This window comes from Rhizophagus irregularis, chromosome 24 (assembly GCF_026210795.1).
Source record: "Rhizophagus irregularis chromosome 24, complete sequence".
NCBI lineage: Eukaryota > Fungi > Glomeromycota > Glomeromycetes > Glomerales > Glomeraceae > Rhizophagus > Rhizophagus irregularis.
In genome coordinates this window covers 1,615,220-1,638,395 of record NC_089452.1, presented here as the reverse complement: position 1 = coordinate 1,638,395, position 23,176 = coordinate 1,615,220, and the positions used below count along the sequence as shown (strand labels likewise).

The 23,176-nt window shown below is 24.2% G+C and overlaps 8 protein-coding genes across 8 annotated transcripts; all 8 read left to right on the top strand.

Moving 5' to 3' along the window:
* Nucleotides 1-1,127: 1,127 nt before the first annotated feature.
* OCT59_016057 (uncharacterized protein) lies at nt 1,128-2,590 on the top strand (the record flags this gene model as incomplete). The annotated part of the gene is made up of 1 exon (XM_066132221.1): nt 1,128-2,590. The coding sequence occupies exon 1, from the start codon at nt 1,139-1,141 to the stop codon at nt 2,588-2,590; it is 1,452 nt and encodes a 483-aa protein (XP_066003229.1). The 5' UTR covers nt 1,128-1,138.
* Nucleotides 2,591-3,854: 1,264 nt separating this feature from the next.
* Nucleotides 3,855-5,300, top strand: OCT59_016056 (uncharacterized protein; the record flags this gene model as incomplete). The annotated part of the gene is made up of 1 exon (XM_025333680.2): nt 3,855-5,300. One exon carries the CDS (start codon nt 3,855-3,857, stop codon nt 5,298-5,300), a length of 1,446 nt encoding a protein of 481 aa, XP_025185949.1.
* Nucleotides 5,301-5,834: 534 nt separating this feature from the next.
* On the top strand, nt 5,835-7,283 carry OCT59_016055 (uncharacterized protein; the record flags this gene model as incomplete). The annotated part of the gene is made up of 1 exon (XM_066132220.1): nt 5,835-7,283. One exon carries the CDS (start codon nt 5,835-5,837, stop codon nt 7,281-7,283), a length of 1,449 nt encoding a protein of 482 aa, XP_066003228.1.
* A 1,202-nt stretch (nt 7,284-8,485) lies between these two features.
* Nucleotides 8,486-9,937, top strand: OCT59_016054 (uncharacterized protein; the record flags this gene model as incomplete). Its single annotated transcript, XM_025331545.2, has 1 exon — nt 8,486-9,937. The coding sequence occupies one exon, from the start codon at nt 8,486-8,488 to the stop codon at nt 9,935-9,937; it is 1,452 nt and encodes a 483-aa protein (XP_025185948.1).
* A 1,571-nt stretch (nt 9,938-11,508) lies between these two features.
* OCT59_016053 (uncharacterized protein) lies at nt 11,509-12,957 on the top strand (the record flags this gene model as incomplete). The annotated part of the gene is made up of 1 exon (XM_025324451.1): nt 11,509-12,957. The coding sequence occupies one exon, from the start codon at nt 11,509-11,511 to the stop codon at nt 12,955-12,957; it is 1,449 nt and encodes a 482-aa protein (XP_025185947.1).
* Nucleotides 12,958-15,770: 2,813 nt separating this feature from the next.
* On the top strand, nt 15,771-16,250 carry OCT59_016052 (uncharacterized protein; the record flags this gene model as incomplete). Its single annotated transcript, XM_025324450.2, has 1 exon — nt 15,771-16,250. The coding sequence occupies one exon, from the start codon at nt 15,771-15,773 to the stop codon at nt 16,248-16,250; it is 480 nt and encodes a 159-aa protein (XP_025185946.2).
* A 580-nt stretch (nt 16,251-16,830) lies between these two features.
* Nucleotides 16,831-18,219, top strand: OCT59_016051 (uncharacterized protein; the record flags this gene model as incomplete). Its single annotated transcript, XM_025330044.2, has 1 exon — nt 16,831-18,219. The coding sequence occupies one exon, from the start codon at nt 16,831-16,833 to the stop codon at nt 18,217-18,219; it is 1,389 nt and encodes a 462-aa protein (XP_025185945.2).
* A 2,217-nt stretch (nt 18,220-20,436) lies between these two features.
* Nucleotides 20,437-21,975, top strand: OCT59_016050 (uncharacterized protein; the record flags this gene model as incomplete). The annotated part of the gene is made up of 1 exon (XM_025331544.2): nt 20,437-21,975. One exon carries the CDS (start codon nt 20,437-20,439, stop codon nt 21,973-21,975), a length of 1,539 nt encoding a protein of 512 aa, XP_025185944.2.
* Nucleotides 21,976-23,176: the final 1,201 nt, after the last annotated feature.

Below are 23,176 nucleotides of genomic sequence, written 5' to 3'. Positions count from 1 at the left end.
TCATAATACGTAATTGTTTAAATGATATTTAAAAAAGGAAAGGCGGCAAACTGCAAAAAAAAATGAATTATAATAAATATATGCATTTTTTACATACGAAGTTAAAATTAAGTTTTAATATCGCGGTTTAGTGCTATGGAAAAAAAAATAGAATGATTCGCATCTTCCGTGTCCGACCCGGATCAAAGAAATGACTTAACCTACGGGTCGTGTCATATGGTCACGGGTCATTATTTTTACTAATCAGAAATAATTGCGGTATAATTTTATTTAGTTTTCAGGATATTATTCCTAAAATATTTTGGAAAAGCCAACATCCATATATTTTAAAAATAATTGTCCATTTTTTCATAGGATTACGAATAATATTAAGTTTTCTGTGACACCGAAAAATTTCATGGAACAATCAGTAAAATCCAGACGATTTTTAAATTATAAATGTATATTTAAAAACAGTCTAAATTTCTTATGCATTACGAAATGTTTGTGAAAAGCGATAAAAAAAATAGTAAGGAATTTCTATTCTTTATCCGGTTAAAATTGTTCCGTAATACTAATTTCAAATTAAAAAAGGATCGGCTAATCACACCGGAAATCTGGTTGATATCCCATATCCTTTTTTTTTTTATTCGCCATTCTGATTTGTATCGGATCGTAAATCAGTTGTTTTTTGCGTCGGTGTCACGTGATAATAACAGAATATATCGAATAGTGTAATTTGCGAAATCTGCCAAATACCAATTAATAATTTCTGGCAAAATTGTCAGAAATTACCATTTAAGGATAACACTTTTTTGGATATATAATAATGTACATTTTTGGAAAATGTACGTTAATAATGTCACCTCTCAAGGATCCCCGTTACATGTCGTATTATGGATAGAATTTTCTTGTTTTAAAAATGGAACGAATGGAATTCAACCAATCAAAGAATATACATAAAAGTAAGCTACAAAGCTCCTGATGAAACTTTGATAAAATTTCACGTGATTTTTAGTTACGACTTTTTGGTGGCGCTAGGAATCATCGCATGATCGCATAATAAATAAACACGTAATCGTACGATACAATGAATGTTTCACAAACATTTATTCCCAGGAAAAAAAAATTTTTTTTTTTTCCTTCATTTTTCACCACCATGTCCAAGTTAAATAAAGATATTTTTTATTTAATATTTGAAGAATTACAAAATGATAATAAGGCCCTTTATTCATCACTTTTGGTCAATAAAACGTTGTGTGAAATAATTGTTCCAATTTTATGGAGAAATCCTTGGAAGTACTTAGCAAATGGAAACAAAAATTTATTACTTAACGTAATTATTTCACATTTATCAGACGAATCAAAAAATAATTTAAAAATTCAAGGCGTTAATTTACCTATAGTTTTATCTCAAAAACTTTTATTTAATTATATTAGTTTTTGTAGACATTTAAATTTATATGTGATTAATAGTATAATTAATAATAATTATTCGAAATATAAGAGTAAAATATCATTTATTAAAAAAGAAATATTTAATATTTTTATTAATAAAAATACAAAATTTACACATCTTTATTTACCCCAACGATTTGATTATCAAATACATCTTATACCTGGAGCCAAACAATGTCTTTCAAAAATTGTTTCCCTTAGTTGTTATACTAGAATAAATGATAAAGTTTTAATTGGATTAGCAGAAATATGTCAATCAATTAAAAAGTTGGAACTTTTTATCGAAGAAAAAGAAAATAATTATGGGATTACTAAATTAATTGATGCTTCTAAAACATTGATTGATGTTCGTTTGATAACAGATTATGGATTTTGTAATGATTTTATAATCAATTATTCATATACTTCAATTATTGATGTAGCATTTCATATAATTCTTGAAAATTCATTGATAAAACATGCACATACCTTACAATATATTAAAATGACTACACCACCTAAGACAAAAATTCTTTCTTTTTTAGTAAATTTAAAAAAATTGGAATTATATGTTAATAATCAAAATAATAATTCGAATAATTTAGGAAATATATTTTTACCTTCATTACAAATTCTAAAATCTAATGTTGTTAAAATCAATATTTTAAGAAATTTATTTGTAAATACAAATGGAAATCTTATTAAGATAGGTATTGATGATATACCTCATAATGAGATTGACAATAAGAATATTATTCAAGCTATTTATCAAAATTGTCCAAATCTTATGTATCTTAAATTGATGATTAGAAATGAAAGTATTTTAGAATTAGAACAATTATTAATTAATTGTCAGTATCTAGTTGGATTATATTTTTTCGCAATAAAAACTTTTGATTGGGATGAATTATTTAAAGTTTTAACTATATCATCACCAACTAGTTTAATTAAATTTAAATTTAATAATATTCTTTCATATGGGACAATTAAATTAGAATCCTTAAAATTATTTTTTGATAATTGGAAAGGTAGAAGTCCCATATCATTACAATTTGATTCATATAATGGATGTAGTGATTTAATTGATTTAATAGGAGAGTATAAATTGGAAGGAATTATTAATAAATTTGATCATTTGCATGGAAGTAATTATTTTGAAGATTTTGAATGGTAAAAGATTTATAATTAATTAAATCCATTTTATTATTATAATTAATGAAAACCAATTTTCAGAATTACTATACATATTATATATTATCATTTTTTTTTTTAGTTTGAAAAATAAATACGTAATAATCACATATATTTATATAAATAAAAATCATCTAAATAATTCAAAATAATCCTTGCACAAAAATTGTATCCTTCATCCTTATAAAAATTTTGATAAGTGAAAATTTAAATTCTATATTTTTTCTGTAAAATAACTTATTTATGAACTTGTAAACTGAAATATTCGGATAAATCTTTATATGGTCTGTTTCATATCATTTTCCCGGCAATTATTTTACCGACAAACGTTTCACTGACAATCATTTCACCGACAGGGATCATTTTACTAAGCCATTTTACCGATAGTCATTTCATCGACAGTTTCGAAATCCAAATTCGCTTATCCTAACCTTATCCTAACATAATCCCAACCATAAGGCCGCTCCAAATTAATTTTTAGTTTAATGTCCTTCCTCCCCCTTTATTTTTAAAAATTTCAAAGGTAATTTAAACACATATGTTTCACATATGTTTAAAGCACCTTCCCTCTTTTCTAAAATTGTATGGTACCAAATATTTCCGATTTTACCGAAAATTTCCGAAATTTTTAAAAATTTTTAATATGTTTAAATGTTCAAATTATTCCCTCCCCTAAATTTTTGAGACAGAAAGGACGTTAAACTAATATTTTCCTTATTTAATCCTAATTCTAAATTCTCCTATCGGTGAGATGATTGTCAACGAAACATTTGTCAATGAGATAATTGTCGGTAAATGATTATTAGAGAACCCTTATATGGCAGTATATATAAAATAATATCAAAGAATCTTATCTACTTTCATATATTAATACTCTATTATCAAAATGATCAGCATTATGTATTCGTGTACATATGGGATGATAAATAGAATTATTTATAAACTGAGAATAATGTAACAAATGAAAATCAACAAGTTAAAGAAGATACATAAAAGTAGACTATAAATACTATTTGTTATTTATTTATTTATTTTATGTGAAATAAATACTATTTGTGATACTAAATCAAACTGAAAATCGACCCCTTGACAAAATCGCGTGATTTTAGTGACGTCTTTTGTGTAGCGCTGGGAAATCATCGCATAACGCATAATAAATAAACACGTAAATCGTACAATGTTTCACAAACATATTATTATTTGCTCGAAAAAAAATTAAAATTTTTTTTTTTATTTTTTTCGTAAAAATGCCCAAGTTAAATAGAGATATTCTTTATTTGATATTCGAAAAATTTCAAAATGATGATAAGACCCTTTATCCATTTCTTTCGGTTAATAAAACATGGTGTGAAATAATTATTCCAATTTTATGGAGAAATCCTTGGAAATACTTAATAAACGGAAATGAAAACTTATTACTTAACGTAATTATTTCACATTTATCGGAAGAATCAATAAATAATTTAAAAATTCAAGGCATTGATTTATTTACAAGTTTACCTCAAAAACCTTTATTTAATTATATTTGCTTTTGTAAACATTTGGATTTAAGTGTGATTAGTACGATGGTTTATAGTCATTATTCATCGAAATATACAAATAATATACCAATTATTAGAAGTGAAATATTCAACCTTTTTATTAACGAAAATATAAAAGTTACACATCTTTATTTGCCTCGGTCTGATTATCAAATACATCTTGTTCCTGGAGCCAAACATTGTTTCTCAGAATTAACGTTCCTTAGATGTAATTCTAAATCAAACAACAATTTTTTAACTGGATTAGCAGAAATATGCCAATCAATTAAAGAATTGGAAATTACTATCGAAGCGAGAAATAACGGTTATGGTATTACTAAATTAATTGATTCCTCTAAAAAATTAATTAATGTTCGTCTAATAGTCAATCATATGATGTTTGGTTGTATTTTTCCAACCAGTAATTCAGATTTTCCAAATATTGATGATGAATTTCATATAAAACTTGAAAATTCATTGATGAAACATGCAAACACCATACAATACTTTAAGATAGCTATACCACCAGTAACAAGAATTCTTTCATCTTTGGTAAATTTAAGAGAATTAGAATTAAGTTTTTCAGTTCAAAGTATGAAATTAGATAATTTAGAAAATATATCTCTACCTAATTTACGATTTTTAAAATCCAATGTTTTTCAATTCAATATTTTAAGAAATTTAATTGTAAATACAAATAGAAGCCTTACTAAAATAAGTGTTAACATTGTGCCTCATAATGTAATTGACAACAATTGTATTATTCAGGCTATCTATCAAAATTGTCCAAATCTTATGTATCTTAAATTATTGTTTATGATGGGTAACATGTCAGAATTAGAACAACTATTAATTAATTGTCAGTATTTAAATGGGATCTACTTTCTTGTCTTGAATTTATTTGATTTGGATGAACTATTCGAAAAGTTGACTAAATTATCACCATATAATTTATTTAAGTTCAAGTTTAATATCATTTCTTGTGAACCAATTAAACTAGAATCTTTAAAATTATTTTTTGATAATTGGAAAAGTAGAAACCCTATGTTATTACAAATTGATAAAACTGGATGTGCTGATTTAATTGATTTTATTGAAGAATATAAATCAGAAGGAATTATTAAAAAATTTAATAAGTTAAATGAAAATAATTTTGAAGATTTTGAATGGTAAAAGTAAAATTTAAACTAATTAAATTTATTTATTAAATGTTATAATAGATTTTATGTAATACATTATATTTTCAGAATCATTTTTGTTGTTTTGTTTTTTTACAAATAAAGATACAATTGTTTAAAATATAGAACTCTATTTCCTTACTAAAATATTGTTTCATATTTACAGTATATTCCAAGTTTTTATTACAATCCTATCGGAATTTATAAACAGAACCCTATAAACAAGTGATGTCCAAAAACTGCGAGAATGTCCGGTACTATGTCTAGATAACGTATGGAAAATAAATAAACCAAAGTAAGATTCCGGATATTATCTAAATAATGACAATTTTCCGGACAACAGAAAATATACAGAAATATGAAAGATTCCATACATTATCAGCGAATACTTTATTTGCTGACGAAAATATCATGTGAATTTTTCGTGACATACATAATGACATAATGTGGTACGTAATCGTACAATGTATCACAAACATATTTATATAAGCATTTCTGAAAAAAAAAAATTTTTTTTTTTCTCACAAAAATGTCCGAGTTAAATAAAGATATTCTTTATCTGATATTTGAAGAATTGCAAGATGATATAAAGACACTTTATTCTTCTCTTTCGGTCAATAAAACATGGTGTGAATTAATCGTTCCAATTTTATGGAGAAATCCTTGGAAATTCTTAACGAATAGAAGTGAAATTTTATTATTTAACGTAATTATTTCACACTTATCGGACGAATCAAAAAATAATTTAATGATTCAAGATAATGATTTATTTAAAATTTTATTACAAAAACCTTTATTTAATTATATCAGTTTTTGTAGACATTTAAATTTAAATTCGATTGATTTGATAATTTATTTTATTGAACGTAATTACTCGAAATCAAATATTTCAGTTATTAAAAATGAAATATTAAATCTTTTCATTAATGAAAATACAAGATTTACACATCTTTATATACCTCAAAATTTTGATTATCAAATTTACCTTATTCCTGGAGCTAAACGCTGTTTTTCAGAAATTGTGTTCCTTAGTTGTAATACTAATAGAGTAAATGGCAATGTTTTAATTGGGTTAGCAGAAATATGCCAATCAATTAAAGAATTGGAACTTACTATTGAACCTAGCAACAACAGTTATGAGATTATTAAATTAATTGATGCCTCCAAAAAATTAATTAATGTTCGTTTAAAAATCATCGATACTGTAGTTATACTATGTACTAGTATTTATTATCCAATCTTAAATAATCTATATGATATTGAAGAATCATTTCATATAATTCTTGAAAATTCATTAATGAGACATGCACATACTATACAATACTTTAAGATAGAAGCACCGCCTGCTACAAAAATTCTTTCAACTTTGGTAAATTTAAAAAGATTAGAATTAAGTAAAATTAATCATAATATAAAGTTAAAGTTTAATGGCCTAGAAAATAATATATCCCTACCTTCGTTACAAATCTTAAAAACTGATATTTTTCAGATCAATATTTTAAGAAATTTAATTGTTAATACAAATGGAAGTCTTACTAAAATAAGTATTGATTATATTTTCCATAATAAGACTGATAATGAAAATATTATTAAAGCTATTAATCAAAGTTGTCCAAATCTTATGTTTCTTAAATTAGTGTTCAAAATTGAAAATATTTTAGAATTAGAAAAACTATTAATTAAATGTCAGTATTTAAATGGATTCTATTTTCATATCTTAAATTTATTAGATTTGGATAAACTATTCGAAGTGTTAACTAGATCGTCTCCAACTAGTTTATTTAAGTTTAAGTTTAATATTACTTCTCATGAACAAATTACTCTAGTATCTTTTAAATTATTAATTAATAATTGGAAAGGAAGACATCCCATGTTATTACAAATTTATCCATGTGAAAGTACTGATTATTTATTTGATTCAGAAATTGTTAAAAGATTTGATTATTTGCAGATTAATTCTGAAGATTTTGAATGGTAAAAGAGAAGTTTTATTAATAGATATAGTAAATAAGAGATATATTTAGATAATACAGTAATAATTATTTTATTCATACTATTTTTGCTTAATTAAAGGATATTTTTTTAAAATTCTTATATAAATAATCGTTTTTTGGAATTTTTTAAATAAATATAATAAATCTTTTTTTTTAAAAAAAATATTTGTAATAAACTAAGTTTATAGTTCATACCGTGTATTGACATATAAAATAGGGCTACGGTACATGATTTCACTGAAATCCATCTCATCGAAATCCATTTCTCCGAAGCCATCTCGTCGAAGGGATGTCTCACCAAAAGGACGTTTCGCCAAAATGGTAGCGATTAACATTTTTATAAAAATATTCATTGTGTAATTAAAAATAAAAATTAAATTATTTTTAGAGATTTTAAGTACTAAATGACATCAATTGTTAAGCGTTAAGCAATAAATAAATAACTGGAAACATTTATTCAGTCAGTAAAAAAAAAAGATTATCGCCATTTTCAAAATGATGTACGCAGTTAAATTTGAATAAAAAAAAAAGTAAACCGAAAACCGGACGAAAACCGGACGAAATATGGACAAAAAACGGATGAAAACCGGGCGAATATTGGCATTCGAATATACAATCATAAATAAACTGCGTACACTATTTTGAAAACGGCGACAATGTATTATAAATAACTAGATAAAGAAATATTTTCTAGAAAAATTTTTGAATTAGCTGATTTTTATTAAATTTATGTATTTAGTATAAAACCAATAAAATAGCCAAATGGAATAAATAATTTTTTGGTGAAATATCCGTTCGGCAAAATGTCCATTCGGCGAAATATCCATTTGATAAATGGCTTCGGCAAAATGGAATTCGGTGAAATGAGGTTTCGGTAAAATGGTATTTTGACGAAGCTTCCTTTCGGCGAAATGGGTTTTGGTGAAATGGACTTCGGCGGAAATTCTGGGTACCATAAATTAGTATGCATATAGTTAGGTCAAAGTATTTCGTGTAATTTTTAAAATTTTTACTTACTAAATTAATAAACTAGTAATACCATGTGACAGATTGGAGGAGCGTGACAGCCGTGACACGATGATGAAATATCTTGTGATATTCGTGCAAATGGACGTAATCGTACAATGTTACACGGACATATTTATATATTATTTCAATAAACAAAAAAAAAATTTTTTTCGCAAAGATGTCCAAGCTAAATAGAGATATTCTTTATCTAATATTTGAAGAATTACAAGATGATATAAGGACCCTTTATTCATCTCTATTGGTCAACAAAACATGGTGTGAAATAATCGTTCCAATTTTATGGAAAAATCCTTGGAAGTATTTGACGGATAAAAATGACTACTTACTAGTTGACGTAATTAATTCACACTTATCGGAAGAATCTAAAAATAATTTAATAATTCATGGTATTAATTTTTTTACAACTTTTTCTCAAAAACCCTTATTTAATTATTTCAGTTTTTGTAAACATTTAAATTTAAGTTCGATTGATAAGATAATTAATAGTACTTTTAAATTTTATTACTCTTACTCTGAATCGATTGTATCAATTATTAAAAATGAGATATACAATCTTTTTATCAATGAAAGTACAAAGTTAACACATCTTTATATACCTCAACATTTTGATTATCAAATTCATCTTATTCCTGGAGCTAAACACTGTTTTTCAGAAATTATGTTCCTTAGTTGTAATACTAGAGTAAATGACAGCGTATTAATGGGATTAGCAGGAATATGCCAATCAATTAAAGAATTGGAACTTTTTGTTGACCTGAGAAATAGTAGCAAAAACAGTTATGGGATTATTAAATTAATTGATGCTTCTAAAAAATTAATTGATGTTCGTCTATTAACCATTAATGCTATATTTTCATTATGTACTTATCCAATCTTAAATAATCTATATTATATTGAAGAATCATTTCATATAATTCTTGAAAATTCATTAATGAAACATGCACATACTATACAATACTTTAAGATAAATACACCACCTGCTACAAAAATTCTTTCAACTTTGGTAAATTTAAAAAGATTAGAATTAAATAAAATTAATCACAATATAAAGTTAAAATTTAATGGCCTAGAAAATAATATATCCCTACCTTCGTTACAAATCTTAAAAACTGATATTTTTCAGATCAATACTTTAAGAAATTTAATTGTTAATACAAATGGAAATCTTACTAAAATAAGTATTGATTATATTTTCCATAGTGAGACTGATAATGAAAATATTATTAAAGCTATTTATCAAAGTTGTCCAAATCTTATGTTTCTTAAATTAGTGTTTAGAATCGAAAATATTTTAGAATTAGAAAAACTTTTAATTAAATGTCAGTATTTAAATGGATTCTATTTTAAAATCTTAAATTTATTAGATTTGGATAAATTATTCGAAATGTTAACTAGATCATCACCAACTAGTTTATTTAAGTTTAAGTTTAATATTATTTCTCGTGAACAAATTACTCCAGAAATTTTTAAATTATTTATTAATAATTGGAAAGGAAGACATCCCATGTTATTACAAATTACTCCATATGAATATACTGATTTATTTGATCCAGAAATTATTAAAAGTTTTGATCATTTGCGGATTAATTCTGAAGATTTTGAATGGTAAAAGAGAAATTTTATTAATAGGCATAGTAAATAAGAGATATATTTAGATTATGCAATAGTCATTTTGTTCACGCTTTTTTTGTTTAAAATAAAGGGCAATTTTTAAATTCTTATATAAATAATTGTTTTTATAATAAATAGTTTATTACAAATATTTCTATTTAAAAAATTCCGAAAGTATGACATAAGTTCATGGTTCATACCGTATATTGTTATATACTACTAAAATAGTTAAATTCGTCCGATTGTACAATAGTTCGTGCATTTTACATTTATAAATTTACAATTTTATTTAATAAAGAAATACATTTATCAATTTTTTTTTTAAAAAAAATAAGCGTCCTTATCCTAGACCCCTGGTTCAGGTTTCTTATTCTAGACCCATAACATTTATCTGTTATCTAAATTTTTCACGATGTAACAACCATAACATTCATCTTAAAAAAAATTTCATAAATTTTTTTTATAATATATACATTAATACGCTCGTAACATTTTTATCTTAGAAAACTTTCATAAATTTTTTTTATAATACATTATACGCTACTATGCGTGTAACATTTATAGAAATTTTTCAAGATTTTTTAAATTAATTTTTTTATTTCACAACGAGACACGAAATATAAGCATTTTTCTTGGAACATTTTATGACAAAAAATTAAACTAAACCAAATATTAGAAATGTTTATCAAATATTTGACAACTGGGCAAAGAATTATCTATTATATTATTATTTATTCTCTCCTTACAAAATAACCTTGTATTAAAAAAAATACCATTATTAAAATGAAAATACTTCACAAATTTCCATTGAAATTTTGTAAATATGAGTATTCAAACAATTTTATTTTTCAACATATCAACCAAAGCCAAATTAATTTAATCAGAATGCTAAAATTATACCATGAAAATCTACAAAAAGCACGTACATGTTAGTAAAGTCACAAACTTTAGTTGAAAGAAGTTTCAAACAATACATAATAATTTAATCCAAAACTCAAAGAAACCAGAATAAACTTACCTATTGCAAGTGTTAAAGTGTAATTATTAGATAAAGAACATTTTGATTTATTAGATTTAAAATTTTTGATAAAAAAGATTTTTTTATTGTTCTAATATACATTATTATGAAAATAATGGTAATAAACAAATATTAATATAAGAAAAAGAAAAATAATTTGTGTAAAAAAAATAATATAAAAGAAAAAAACCAAATGAAAGAGCAGTGTAAGAAAGAGAGTGAGCGTAGCGTTTATTTCGTGTGAAAAAAAAAATGGTGGTATAAAATAAACAAATGAGGCTGATAATGATCAGCTGTGCCACAAGGTCTAGTCTGGACCCCAGGTCTAGGATAAGAAGCCTAAACCCCAGGTCTAGGTTAAGTTTTCTCAAAAAAAAAATTAATAAACCATTATCATGTGACATAAGAGAGGAAGGTGACAGCCGTGACACTGTGATTGAAATATCATGTGATTTTAGTGCAAATACGTACGTAATCGTACAATGTTACACGGACACATTTATTTAATATAAACGATCATTTCAATAACAAAAAAAAAAATTCTCACAAAGATGTCCAAGCTAAATAAAGATATTCTTTATCTGATATTTGAAGAACTACAAGATGATACAAAGACACTTTATTCATCTCTTTCGGTCAATAAAACATGGTGTGAATTAATCGTTCCAATTTTATGGAGAAATCCTTGGAAATTCTTAACGAATAGAAGTGAAATCTTATTAATTAACGTAATTATTTCACACTTATCGGACGAATCAAAAAATAATTTATTTATTCAAGATAATGATTTATTTAAAGTTTTATTTCAAAAACTTTTATTTAATTATATCAGTTTTTGTAGACATTTAAATTTAAGTTCGATTAGTTGGATAATTTATTTTATTGAACTTAATTACTCAAAATCAAATATTTCAGTTATTAAAAGTGAAATATTAAATCTTTTCATTAATGAAAATACAAGATTTACACATCTTTATATACCACAACGTTTTGATTATCAAATTCACCTTATTCCTGGAGCTAAACACTGTTTTTCAGAAATTGTGTTCCTTAGTTGTAATACTAATAGAGTAAGTGGCAACGTTTTAATTGGGTTAGCAGAAATATGCCAATCAATTAAAGAATTGGAACTTTCTATCGAATCTAGGAACAACAATTATGAGATTATTAAATTAATTGATGCCTCAAAAAAATTAATTAATGTTCGTTTAAAAACCTCCGGTACTGGAATTGTACTATGTACTTATCCAATCAGAAGTAGTCTATATTATATTGAAGAATCATTTCATATAATTCTTGAAAATTCATTAATGAGACATGCTCATACTATACAATACTTTAATATAGACACACCACCTGCAACGGGAATTCTTTCATCTTTGGTAAATTTAAAAAGATTGGAATTATATACTATTAATCGCAATATAAAGTTAAAATTTAATAGCTTAGAAGATAATACTATATCCCTACCTTCATTGCAAATTTTAAAAACTGATATTTCTCAGACCAGTACTTTAAGAAATTTAATTGTTAATACAAATGGAAATCTTACTAAAATAAGTATTGATAATATTTTTCGTAGTAAAACTGATAATGAAAATATTATTAAAGCTATTTATCAAAATTGTCCAAATCTTATGTTTCTTAAATTAGTGTTTATAATTGAAAATATTTTAGAATTAGAAAAACTATTAATTAAATGTCAATGTTTAAATGGACTCTATTTTCATATTTTAAATTTAATTGGTCTGGATAAACTATTCGAAATGTTAACTAGATCATCACCAACCAGTTTATTTAAGTTTAAGTTTGATATTATTTCTCGTGAGCTGATTACTCCAGAGTCTTTTAAATTATTTATTAATAATTGGAAAGGAAGACATCCCATGTTATTACAAATTTCTCCATATGGATGTACTGATTTAATCGATTCAGAAGTTATTAAAAGATTTGATTATTTGCGGAGTAATTGGAGTTATTCTGAAGATTTTGAATGGTAAAAGAGAAGTTTTATTAATATATATAGTAAATTAGAGATGTATTTAGTAATTATTTTATTCATACTTTTTATGCTTAAATTAAAGGATAATTTTTTAAATTCTTATATAAATAACATAAATGTATCAATAATTTCGGAATTTTTTAAATAAATATTTGTAATAAACTAAGTTCATAGTTCATACCGTGTATTAATATATAAAATAAGGTTACGGTACATTTCACTAAAGTCCTTCTCATCAAAATCCATTTCTCCGAAGCCAATTCACCGAAACCCGAAGTGATTTTTAACCGAAGGGATGTTTTCTGAAAGGACATTTCGCTGAGATTAACATTTTTATAAAAATTATTCATTGCGGAATGAAAATAAAAATTAAATTATTTTTAGGGTTTTTTTTTCCAGGATATTATTACTTTAACATTCAAGTAACTAATATCAATTGTTAAGCAATAATAAAACATTTATTCAGCAGTCAGTAAAAAAAAGATTAATGTATTATAAACAACAAGACAAATTTAATAAAATCAGCTAATTCAAAAATTTATCTAGAAAATATTTCTTTATGTATGTAGTATAAAAACAATAAAATAATCAAATGGAATGAGCGAAATCATCAGGAAATTTTTAGGTAGATCGATCCACCAAAAACCACGTAGGTTAGTTTGGAAACACGTGGAATTCTACACATCGAATTGTGTGGACAAGTATCCGCATAAAAAACCACACACTTCGAATAGGAATATGTGGATTTCCGAGATTTTTGTGTATCGCAAAATTTCATTGGAAATCCGTAGAATTCTTTAGCGGAATACGTGGGATTCTTACGCAGATATTACTGCGGAGTTCAAGAAATTACTAATAGCACAGTATAACAGTGCTAGTTAAAAAAAATACTAATATAAATTAAATATATAAAATATAGAACGAACATTTGTTGCCTTTTTATTATATAATAAATTCTTTTTTTGCGGCTCAAGAATAAATATAAAATATAATCTAGGTAATTATTAAAAAAAATTAAAATTAAATAGTAATCGTGAGATACGAGTATAAGTTGAGGTATTTGTTCGTGAATTAAATAATAAATATAATTAAATTAATATATAATTTAATTAAAATATTTTTACAAATCACCCGATATTAATCCACGTGTGACGACCGTGAATCCACTCCACATATTTCGTCACAGGGTATTCGGAAATATTAACTACCCCAAGAACACCACCAAAAAATTTTCGGTAACGTGACTTGATGAGTTTTATTGATTAGATTTATTTTGTACAACATTATCTTAGAAAAATTTTCGCGGCTTTTTTTCAAGAAAAAAAAATAAAGTGAGGGAACATTTATCTTAAAAATGTAGATTTTATAAAAAAAAAAAAAATTTAGAAATGTTTAATTTAAACATTTCTTATCAGTTATAGTCCTTTTCACTTTATAAAATTTACTGTTGGTCTTTTTTAATTAAAATAAGTGAATAAATTATTTATTATTTTAGAAATTTAACAATAAATCTTCGTGTTATTTACTGTATATAAATTTAATAATAGTAATAAAAAGATAATTTTTATAATGTATTAAATGGAAAGTCTTATTATTATTCAAAACTTGATAGTTTACCTTTAAAAGCCCAAGGTTGTAAATAAATTTTGTATTTAATATAAAAAACGCGTTTTTACTTTTACAACGAAATAAAATACAATAAAATTAAGAAAATAGAATAAAGTAAACTATAATAAAAAAGAATAATATATATTTCAAGGGAAAAAACACGCAAATACAAAACAGTTGGGGCGAGAAGTAAGAACTGTGAAAAATATTACTTTTTCATCGATATCTACTATTTTTAGATTAGTAGTACAAAGTCACGTTACCAAAAATTTTTTGGTGGGGTAGTTGAAAAAATTGGATCCATTTGGAATTTCCATGATGGTTCCATGTAGAATTCTCTGCAGATTTTAAACGGCTGAAACTTCATTTCACTGAATTCCATTTCGCTGAAGCCATTTTATCAAATGGATATCATCAGGAAGTTTCGGTGAAATGGTATTTTGGCAAAACGTCCTTTCGGTGAAATATCCCTTCGGCGAAATGGGTTTTGGTGAAATGGACTTCAGCGGAAAATCTGGATATCATAAAATAGTATGCATATGGTTAGATACGTCTAATTACACATATGTCAAAGTATTTCTGTAATAGTTCGTGTAGTTTTATAATTTTTAATTATATTTAATAAATAAATTAATAATCTAATATCATGTGGCAAATGAGAAGAGCGTGACAGCCGTGACACGATGAGAAGACATCCCATGTTATTACAAATAAGTCCATATAGATTTGCTGATTTAATAATTGATTCAATTGAAGAATACAAGTTAGTAAAATTTATTAAAAGTATTGATTATTATTCTGAATATTTTGAATGGTAAAAGAGAAGTTTTATTAATATTTATAATGAATAAGAAATATAATTAAATAACTGATAATACAATAGAAATAAAGGTATAATTTTTTATGATAATTGTAAAATTCTAATGATAATTGTTCTTCATCATCAATATACCATATTTCGGAATTTATAAACAGAAAATTTTAATACTATCATGTCAGTAGAAAAGTTCATACCGTATATTGAAATATAGAATACTATACAATACTTTATGATTACTACACCGCCTGCCACAAGAATTCTTTCATCTTTGGTAAAATTAAAAAAATTGGGAATTAATAGTTGATGATCGCAATGAAAAGTTGAATTCCTTACAAAATATTTCTTTTTCTTTGTTATAAAATTTAAAATCCAATCTTTTTCGAATGAAATCTTTAAGAAATTTAATTATTAGTATAAATGGAAGTCGTAACAAATTAAGCATTGAAAATATGATACATAATGAGATTGAAAATAAAATTATTATTAAGGCTATTTATCAAAATTGCTCAAATCTTATTTACCTTAAATTATTGCTTATAAGTGAAAATATTTTAGAATTAGAGCAATTATTAATTAATTGTCAATATTTAATTGGATTATATTTTATTAACAAAAACATATTTGATTGGGATAAATTATTCGAAATATTATTTAAATATAAGTTTAATAAATCAATTAAACTAATTAAACTGGAATCCTTAATATTATTTATTAATAATTGGAAAGGAAGACATCTCATGTTATTACAACTTGATTTACATGCATCTACTGATTTATTTGATTTGATAGAAGAATATAAATCAGAAGGAATTATTAAGAAATTTTATTATTTACATAGTGAATTTAAAGATTTTGAATGGTGAATTTATTAAATTAAATTTTTTATTGTATGTTGTAGACTTATAGTTTTATTATATTTATGTATAATCATTAAAAGATAATATCAATTTTCATTTTTTTTTTAATTTAAAATAAAGGGTTTTTTTCATAAAGAGATTTCTAAATTAATCTTTGTATAAAATAATTTAGTACATATGTCTTGAGTTTCCATGTCATTTTATTAAATATACAGTATGATATTAAATGAAAACATTGGCATATGACCTAGATCATGTCTACAGAAAATTTTTTTTGGTAATATAAATATTATATTATTTCATATATCAGAGAGCAAATAATTAAGATCTATAATAAATTTTCTGAATACGGCAATAAATATAATCATGATGTGACAAATAATATGTGAAGAATATATTTTCATTACTAACGGAGGGGTGTGACAGGTGATAAAAATATCGTATGATTTTCGAGATCGCATTATATAATGGGATCATCCGCAGATCCGCTCACCTTACATCAATCTTACATCAGTCTTACATTGCAAATGAAAAAAGAAAAGTCTTACATCAATAAATGAAAAAGAAAATTTTTCTTACCAAAAAAATGAACAAGTTAAATAGAGATATTCTTTATTTGATATTCAAAGAATTGCGAGACAATAAAAAGTCACTTTGTTCATGTCTTCCAGTTAATAAAGAATTTTGTGAAATAGTTATCCAAATATTATGGAAAAACCCTTGGAAATACTTAGAATATGAAAGGGAGAGCCTATTGTTAAATACAATTATTTCACATTTATCAAAAGAATCAAGAAATAACTTAAAGAGTCATGATATTTATCCTCTAATAACCTTATATGAAAATCTTTCATTCAATTATATCGGCTTTTGTAAATACTTAAATTTGAGTATAATTAATAAGATAATTTATTTATTTAAATTTCATGAAATTTCAATTATTCAAAATGAAATAATCAAACTTTTTATCAATGAAAATACAAAATTCACACACCTTTATGTACCTCAAGAATTCAATTATCAAATAAATCTTATTCCTGGAGCAAAGCAATGTTTTTCTGACATCATATTTCTTAGCTGTAATGTTGATATGAACGATAACGTTTTAACTGGATTAACAGAAATATGCGAATCAATTAAAGAATTGGAACTTTATATTAAAGAGAAAAACAATAATTTTGGTGTTATTAAATTAATTGATATCCCTAAAAAATTAATTAATGTTCATATTCATAATTCATACTCTAATAATCCAAATATTAATAATAATTCATTTAATAAAATTCTTGAAAATTCATTGATGAAACACGCACAAATCATACAACATTTTAAGATAAATGCACCACCTATTACAAAAATCCTTACAACTTTTGTAAATTTAAAAGAACTAGAATTGGATGGTAGTTATCATTATCCATGGAATTGCTTAGAGAACTTATCTTTACCTTTATTACAAACTTTAAAAACTAGAGCTATTCCAGTCGAAATATTAGCAAGTTTAATTGAAAATACAAGTGGATATCTTACCAAAATAAGTATTGATTGCATATTATATGAAGAGGTTATTAATAAAAAAATTATTCAGGCCATTTATCAAAAATGTCCAAAACTTAAATATCTTAAATTAATCCTTATAAATGAAAATATCTCAGAATTTGAAAATATATTAATTAAGTGTCAATATTTAGATGAATTGTTTATTTCAGTTGATAATTTGTTTGATCCAAGAGAATTATTTGAAATATTAATTAGATCATCACCAATTAGTTTGTTTAAGTTTAAATTTAATAATTTATTTATACCAAATAAATTAGAATCCTTAAAACGATTTCTTGATAATTGGAAAGGTAGACATCCCATGTTTTTGCAATTTAATTATAGGGATATAAGGGAATATTCCGCTGATATAGTGAGTTTAATGAAGAAATATAAAGCAAAAGGAATTATTAAAGAATTTGATATGCATTTTGAATAAGTTCAATTAACTATATTTATTTTTATTACATAACTAGAGGATTCTGATGTGCGGCGACTTTGTCGCCGCTAGTAGTAATTAATATAATATTATTTTTTGTTTTGTATTATCTAAATTTATGGATAATAAGATTATGATGTGATGGCGTATTCTTTTTTGTTTATTAACTATTTACCTAAAACTTGTGATATTATAATTGATTACTAATATTAAAGTAAATATAGTAGATAATTGATTTATGATATGTTTTTCTATTTATGAGTAATAAAAAAATGTGTAAGTTGATTTTTTTAGAAATTGTTAAAGTTATGTTCTTAGATATAAAAACTTCTTAAATATGAATTAAAAACTCTTTCCATTCTAATAAATTAGTACAAGCATAAAATGAAAAATAACTTATGTGATACCTCATTGCCTTACAATCATGTGCAATAATAGCACGTTACTTTGTTTTGTAGTTTATTTCGTTGAAAATTATATACAGTCAGATCACCACTTTCGGCAAGCCAAAAATTGGTGATAATAGATAGGTGTGATTACATAGTGAACCACATATTACATATATATTCACAATATATAAAAGTTTGATTACAAAAAATTTTAAAGATTAAAGTGATAGTTCAGGCCAGATCTTAATAATCCTGACCAGTATTACATGGAATTTTCAAAAAAAAAAAACATTTGCTGGCTAGACTTAAATTATAATTCTAGCCGGCACTACATTTTGGCTCAAATTTGACTTATTATATAATAATTGTCATGTGACATATTTTACAATAACTTAAACATAAATTTTCTTTTATACCGGTGATAGTGATTAGCATATGATTGTGATGTATTTTGGCTTTATAATTTCGGGACATTGAAATTTGTAAACAGGATGTGATTATATATGGGGTGATTATAGACAGGTCTGACTGTATTTATCATACTATGTTACATACGATAAATCTGTTTTGTAATATGTTTATGCAACTGTTTTTGTAATTGGTATTCTTTATTGACACTCATCAATAAATAAAAAAATAAAATAAAAATTTTTTCTTTTCTAACGAAATAAAAAAAAAGAAAAAAATACTTTGTTCTCTACTTTTAATTTGATAAAAAATTTCTCCAAATGTGTGTCAGAATATAAAGAAAAGGTCTCCTTGATAATTATACGTTTAGAACGAATAGCTCTAATCTCTTACAAATGCAAAATTAGAATTAGAAAATATGAAGTTATGTGAAAATTAATATTTTTTTTGTTCTTTGATTTAATTAACAGTCGGTAAATAATGTTTTGTTAAATATACTATTTGTTGTTAAATACAATAGAAGCGCAAGAGCAAAGCTTGGATCCAGCTGAGATAAATGTTTTGATCACGCCTACCGAATCTTTCAAAAAAAAAAAAAAAATCAGATCCAGAATTAATTATCAAATTCATCTTAACTAGAATGTCTGGTAAATGGTTTAGAATGAAAAAAGAAATATTTTCTTATCGTAGCATAAGCCGTCATGTGATTTCGATCACCTGAAAAAAATGCGCAGTTCGATATTGTTGCCGAAAAGAATAGATGTGTAACGTAAGTTTTCTGCATTTTACCGGCAAGTAAAGATGTGTATATATATTTTTTTGTTATGGGTATGATAACTGACAGACGTTACGTTGCTAGTAGATTTGACTTATAGCGTAATGACATATAATAAAAAGTCTTTTCAGATAATAAATGAGAGACATGATATTTAAGAGTAATTTCCTAAATCTTTCTTTTCAGAGGTCGGATGAGGTATGACAAAAGATTAGGAGGAGGAGCATAAATCGGTCAAAATGATTGATGGGACCTTTAGATTTATTAACCGGTTACTCACAAATGGAACGAATACGTTAATATAAACGGAACTACTAAAGGTGGAACTTTCATTTCCGACCGTCTATAAAACATACTCCTGATTATCATCAATATGATTAATATGATTTATACATGATCAATAATACTTTATCTATTATATTCATTTTTCTTTTTTTGTACCTACATTATGTTTAATAATCAGCACAAAATTGGCTTCATAAATTGATGATCAACAGGCTGCAAAACTCCTTTGTGTTCTTTGTTTCACAAATAAATGAATATGATGTGATACGTGAAACAGGGATATTATACATATTACACAAATAAATAAAAAAAAATAATTTACATTACAAATTTTTTTTTCTTTTTTTTTTTAAAAAAAAAATGTCAAAATTAAATACAGATATTCTTTATTTGATATCAAAAGAATTACAAAATGATAAAAAGACACTTTTTTCACTTCTTTTAGTTAATAGAAATTTTTGTGAAATAATTGTTCCAATATTATGGAAAAATCCTTGGAAACCTTTAAATTATCCATATAAAATAGATAAATTATTAATAAAAGTAATTTTTTCACATTTATCAGAAGAATCAAGAAATAAATTAAAAAATCTTGATTTACCAATAAATTCATATAAAAAACCTTTTTTTAATTATATTAATTTTTGTAAACATTTAGATTTAAATAATTTAAATGCAATTGATAGAATAATTTATACTATTGATGAAAATTTCAAAATTAAATTTGAAATTTATGATCTTTTTATTAATGAAAATACAAAATTTACACACCTTTATATACCTCAACAATCTGGAATTCCAATACATCTTTTTCCTGAAGCAAAAAGATGTTTTTCAGAAATAAAATTTCTTAGTTGTAGTACTGTAATAAATAGTAATATTTTAGTTTGGTTAACAGAAACATGTAAGTCAATTAATGAATTAGAAATTATTGTTGAAGAACATAACAATAATTATATTCATATTACTAAATTAATTGATTCCCTTAAAAATTTAGTTAACGTCTATTTTTTGAAAAATTATCCAAAATATCCCACTTTTCCTAATTATCACAATTTTCCTAATTATTCTAATTATCCCAATTTTTCAAATTATTCCAATTATCCAAATTATTCCAATTATCTTAATTATTCCAATTATCCTAGTTATTCTTACTATCCCACTTATTCCACTTATATCAATTATTCTAATTATTCTAATTATTCTAATTATTCCAATCATTTAAAATATAATGATGGAATCTATAGAATTCTTGAAAATTCGTTAGCCAAACATGCAAGTACTATACAATATATTAAATTAACCAAACCACCTATCACAAGATTTCTTTCATTTTTTGTAAACTTAAAAAAATTAGAATTAGTTGATGAAACAGAAACTCATACCATGAAATGGGATTGTTTACAAAATTTTTCTTTACCTCATTTACAAATTATAGAAGTTAGTAATATTCCAATCAATGTTCTAATAAGTTTAATTGAAAATGCAAGTGAATCCCTTATTGAAATAAAGACTGATTGCGTAAGTCATGATGTGATTAATAATAGAAGAATTATTCGGGTTATCTATAACAAATGTCCAAACTTGAAATATCTTAAATTATTGTTTAGAAATCACAATATTTTAGAATTAAAGAAATTATTAATTAATTGTCAATATTTAAGAGGATTATATATTCTTGTTGATTTAAATGAAGATTTTTATTGGGAGAATGTATTCTTAATATTAGCTGAATCATCACCAAATAATTTGTTTAGGTTTAAATTTAATATTTCTCAAATATTAAATGAATTAGAATTAACGCAAATATTTTTTGATAAATGGAAAGATAGAGCTCCTATGTTATTACAATTCAAAGATTGTTATAACAATTCTTTGGAAGATTTTAAATGGATTTAAAAAAATTGATTATTTTGTTTTTTTTTTGTATTATTTGAGGTTTTTTTTTTGACATATATAATAGTAACTTAACGAAAATAAATAATATGGCGAGATTTTGTTAATATTTAGTGTTCGAAACCACAAATTTGTAATGTGAAATTATTATTTTTTTTTTTACCTTACATAGTATGTACATTTTTGTTATAGATAATGACTTCACATTCTTTCTATTTTTCTTTCTCGTTAATTTGTATTTTCCATCATTGTCATAATTGTGTTCTTTCAATAAAGTACTATTTAAATATATTTCATGTAATACTACGTACGATAAATTCTGAAATTCCACGAGAAAATCTAGAATACTTCCGTACATAATAATGTAGCATTCAGACACATAGATTGTGCTCAGATTTTTCAAATTCATTATCATTATTGATATTTGTAGTACTAGTTATAATAAAACGGAACTTGTAAATGCAGCTGATGAAAATTCTTTTGACCCAACGCCATAAATCCTATGCCAATTAAATTTATCTTTATTAGTATGATTCAAATTATATTGCGTAGAAAACTATATTGAAATGCTTTTTAGAAAGATAAAATATATTGCGTAAAATGTTTATCGAGCTATATTGTTGATATAACTGATAATGATGTATTGTATACCCGGATATATATTTATACAATGAACTTGGAATGTAGTGAACATATAAATTTAATTAAGAATTCGCGTGATATTTTCTTAAGAATAAACAACAAATTCATTATAATAAAAGTATTATCGTTATAATCATATATAATATGGAAAGTTATAACTAAAAATTACGATTAATTATTTCAATTTTTAACAGACCCTTTATTTTTTTGTAACTTTTACATACATTGCAGTAGTTCAGTTTTCTTTACATAACGTTGAAACTTATATTATTAAGTTCAATAATTAATGCTTTAATGCGTGTCATTATTAATTTTTCTTTTAATTTACAGATTCATCAATTTTTATTAACAACTTTTTTTAACTTCAACGATAAATTATCGGCGTTAATTTCATATATATAAACCTGGATAAAAAATTATGAATTTGTCTAATTTAACGAAATTATTTCTGTATTAAATATATTGAATAACAAGTAATATTTAGTTAATGGAGGTGACAAATTATGAAGCTGTCTATATCAGCATACCAAAACTTTACATAGGTTTTGATTTGCTTAAGCCA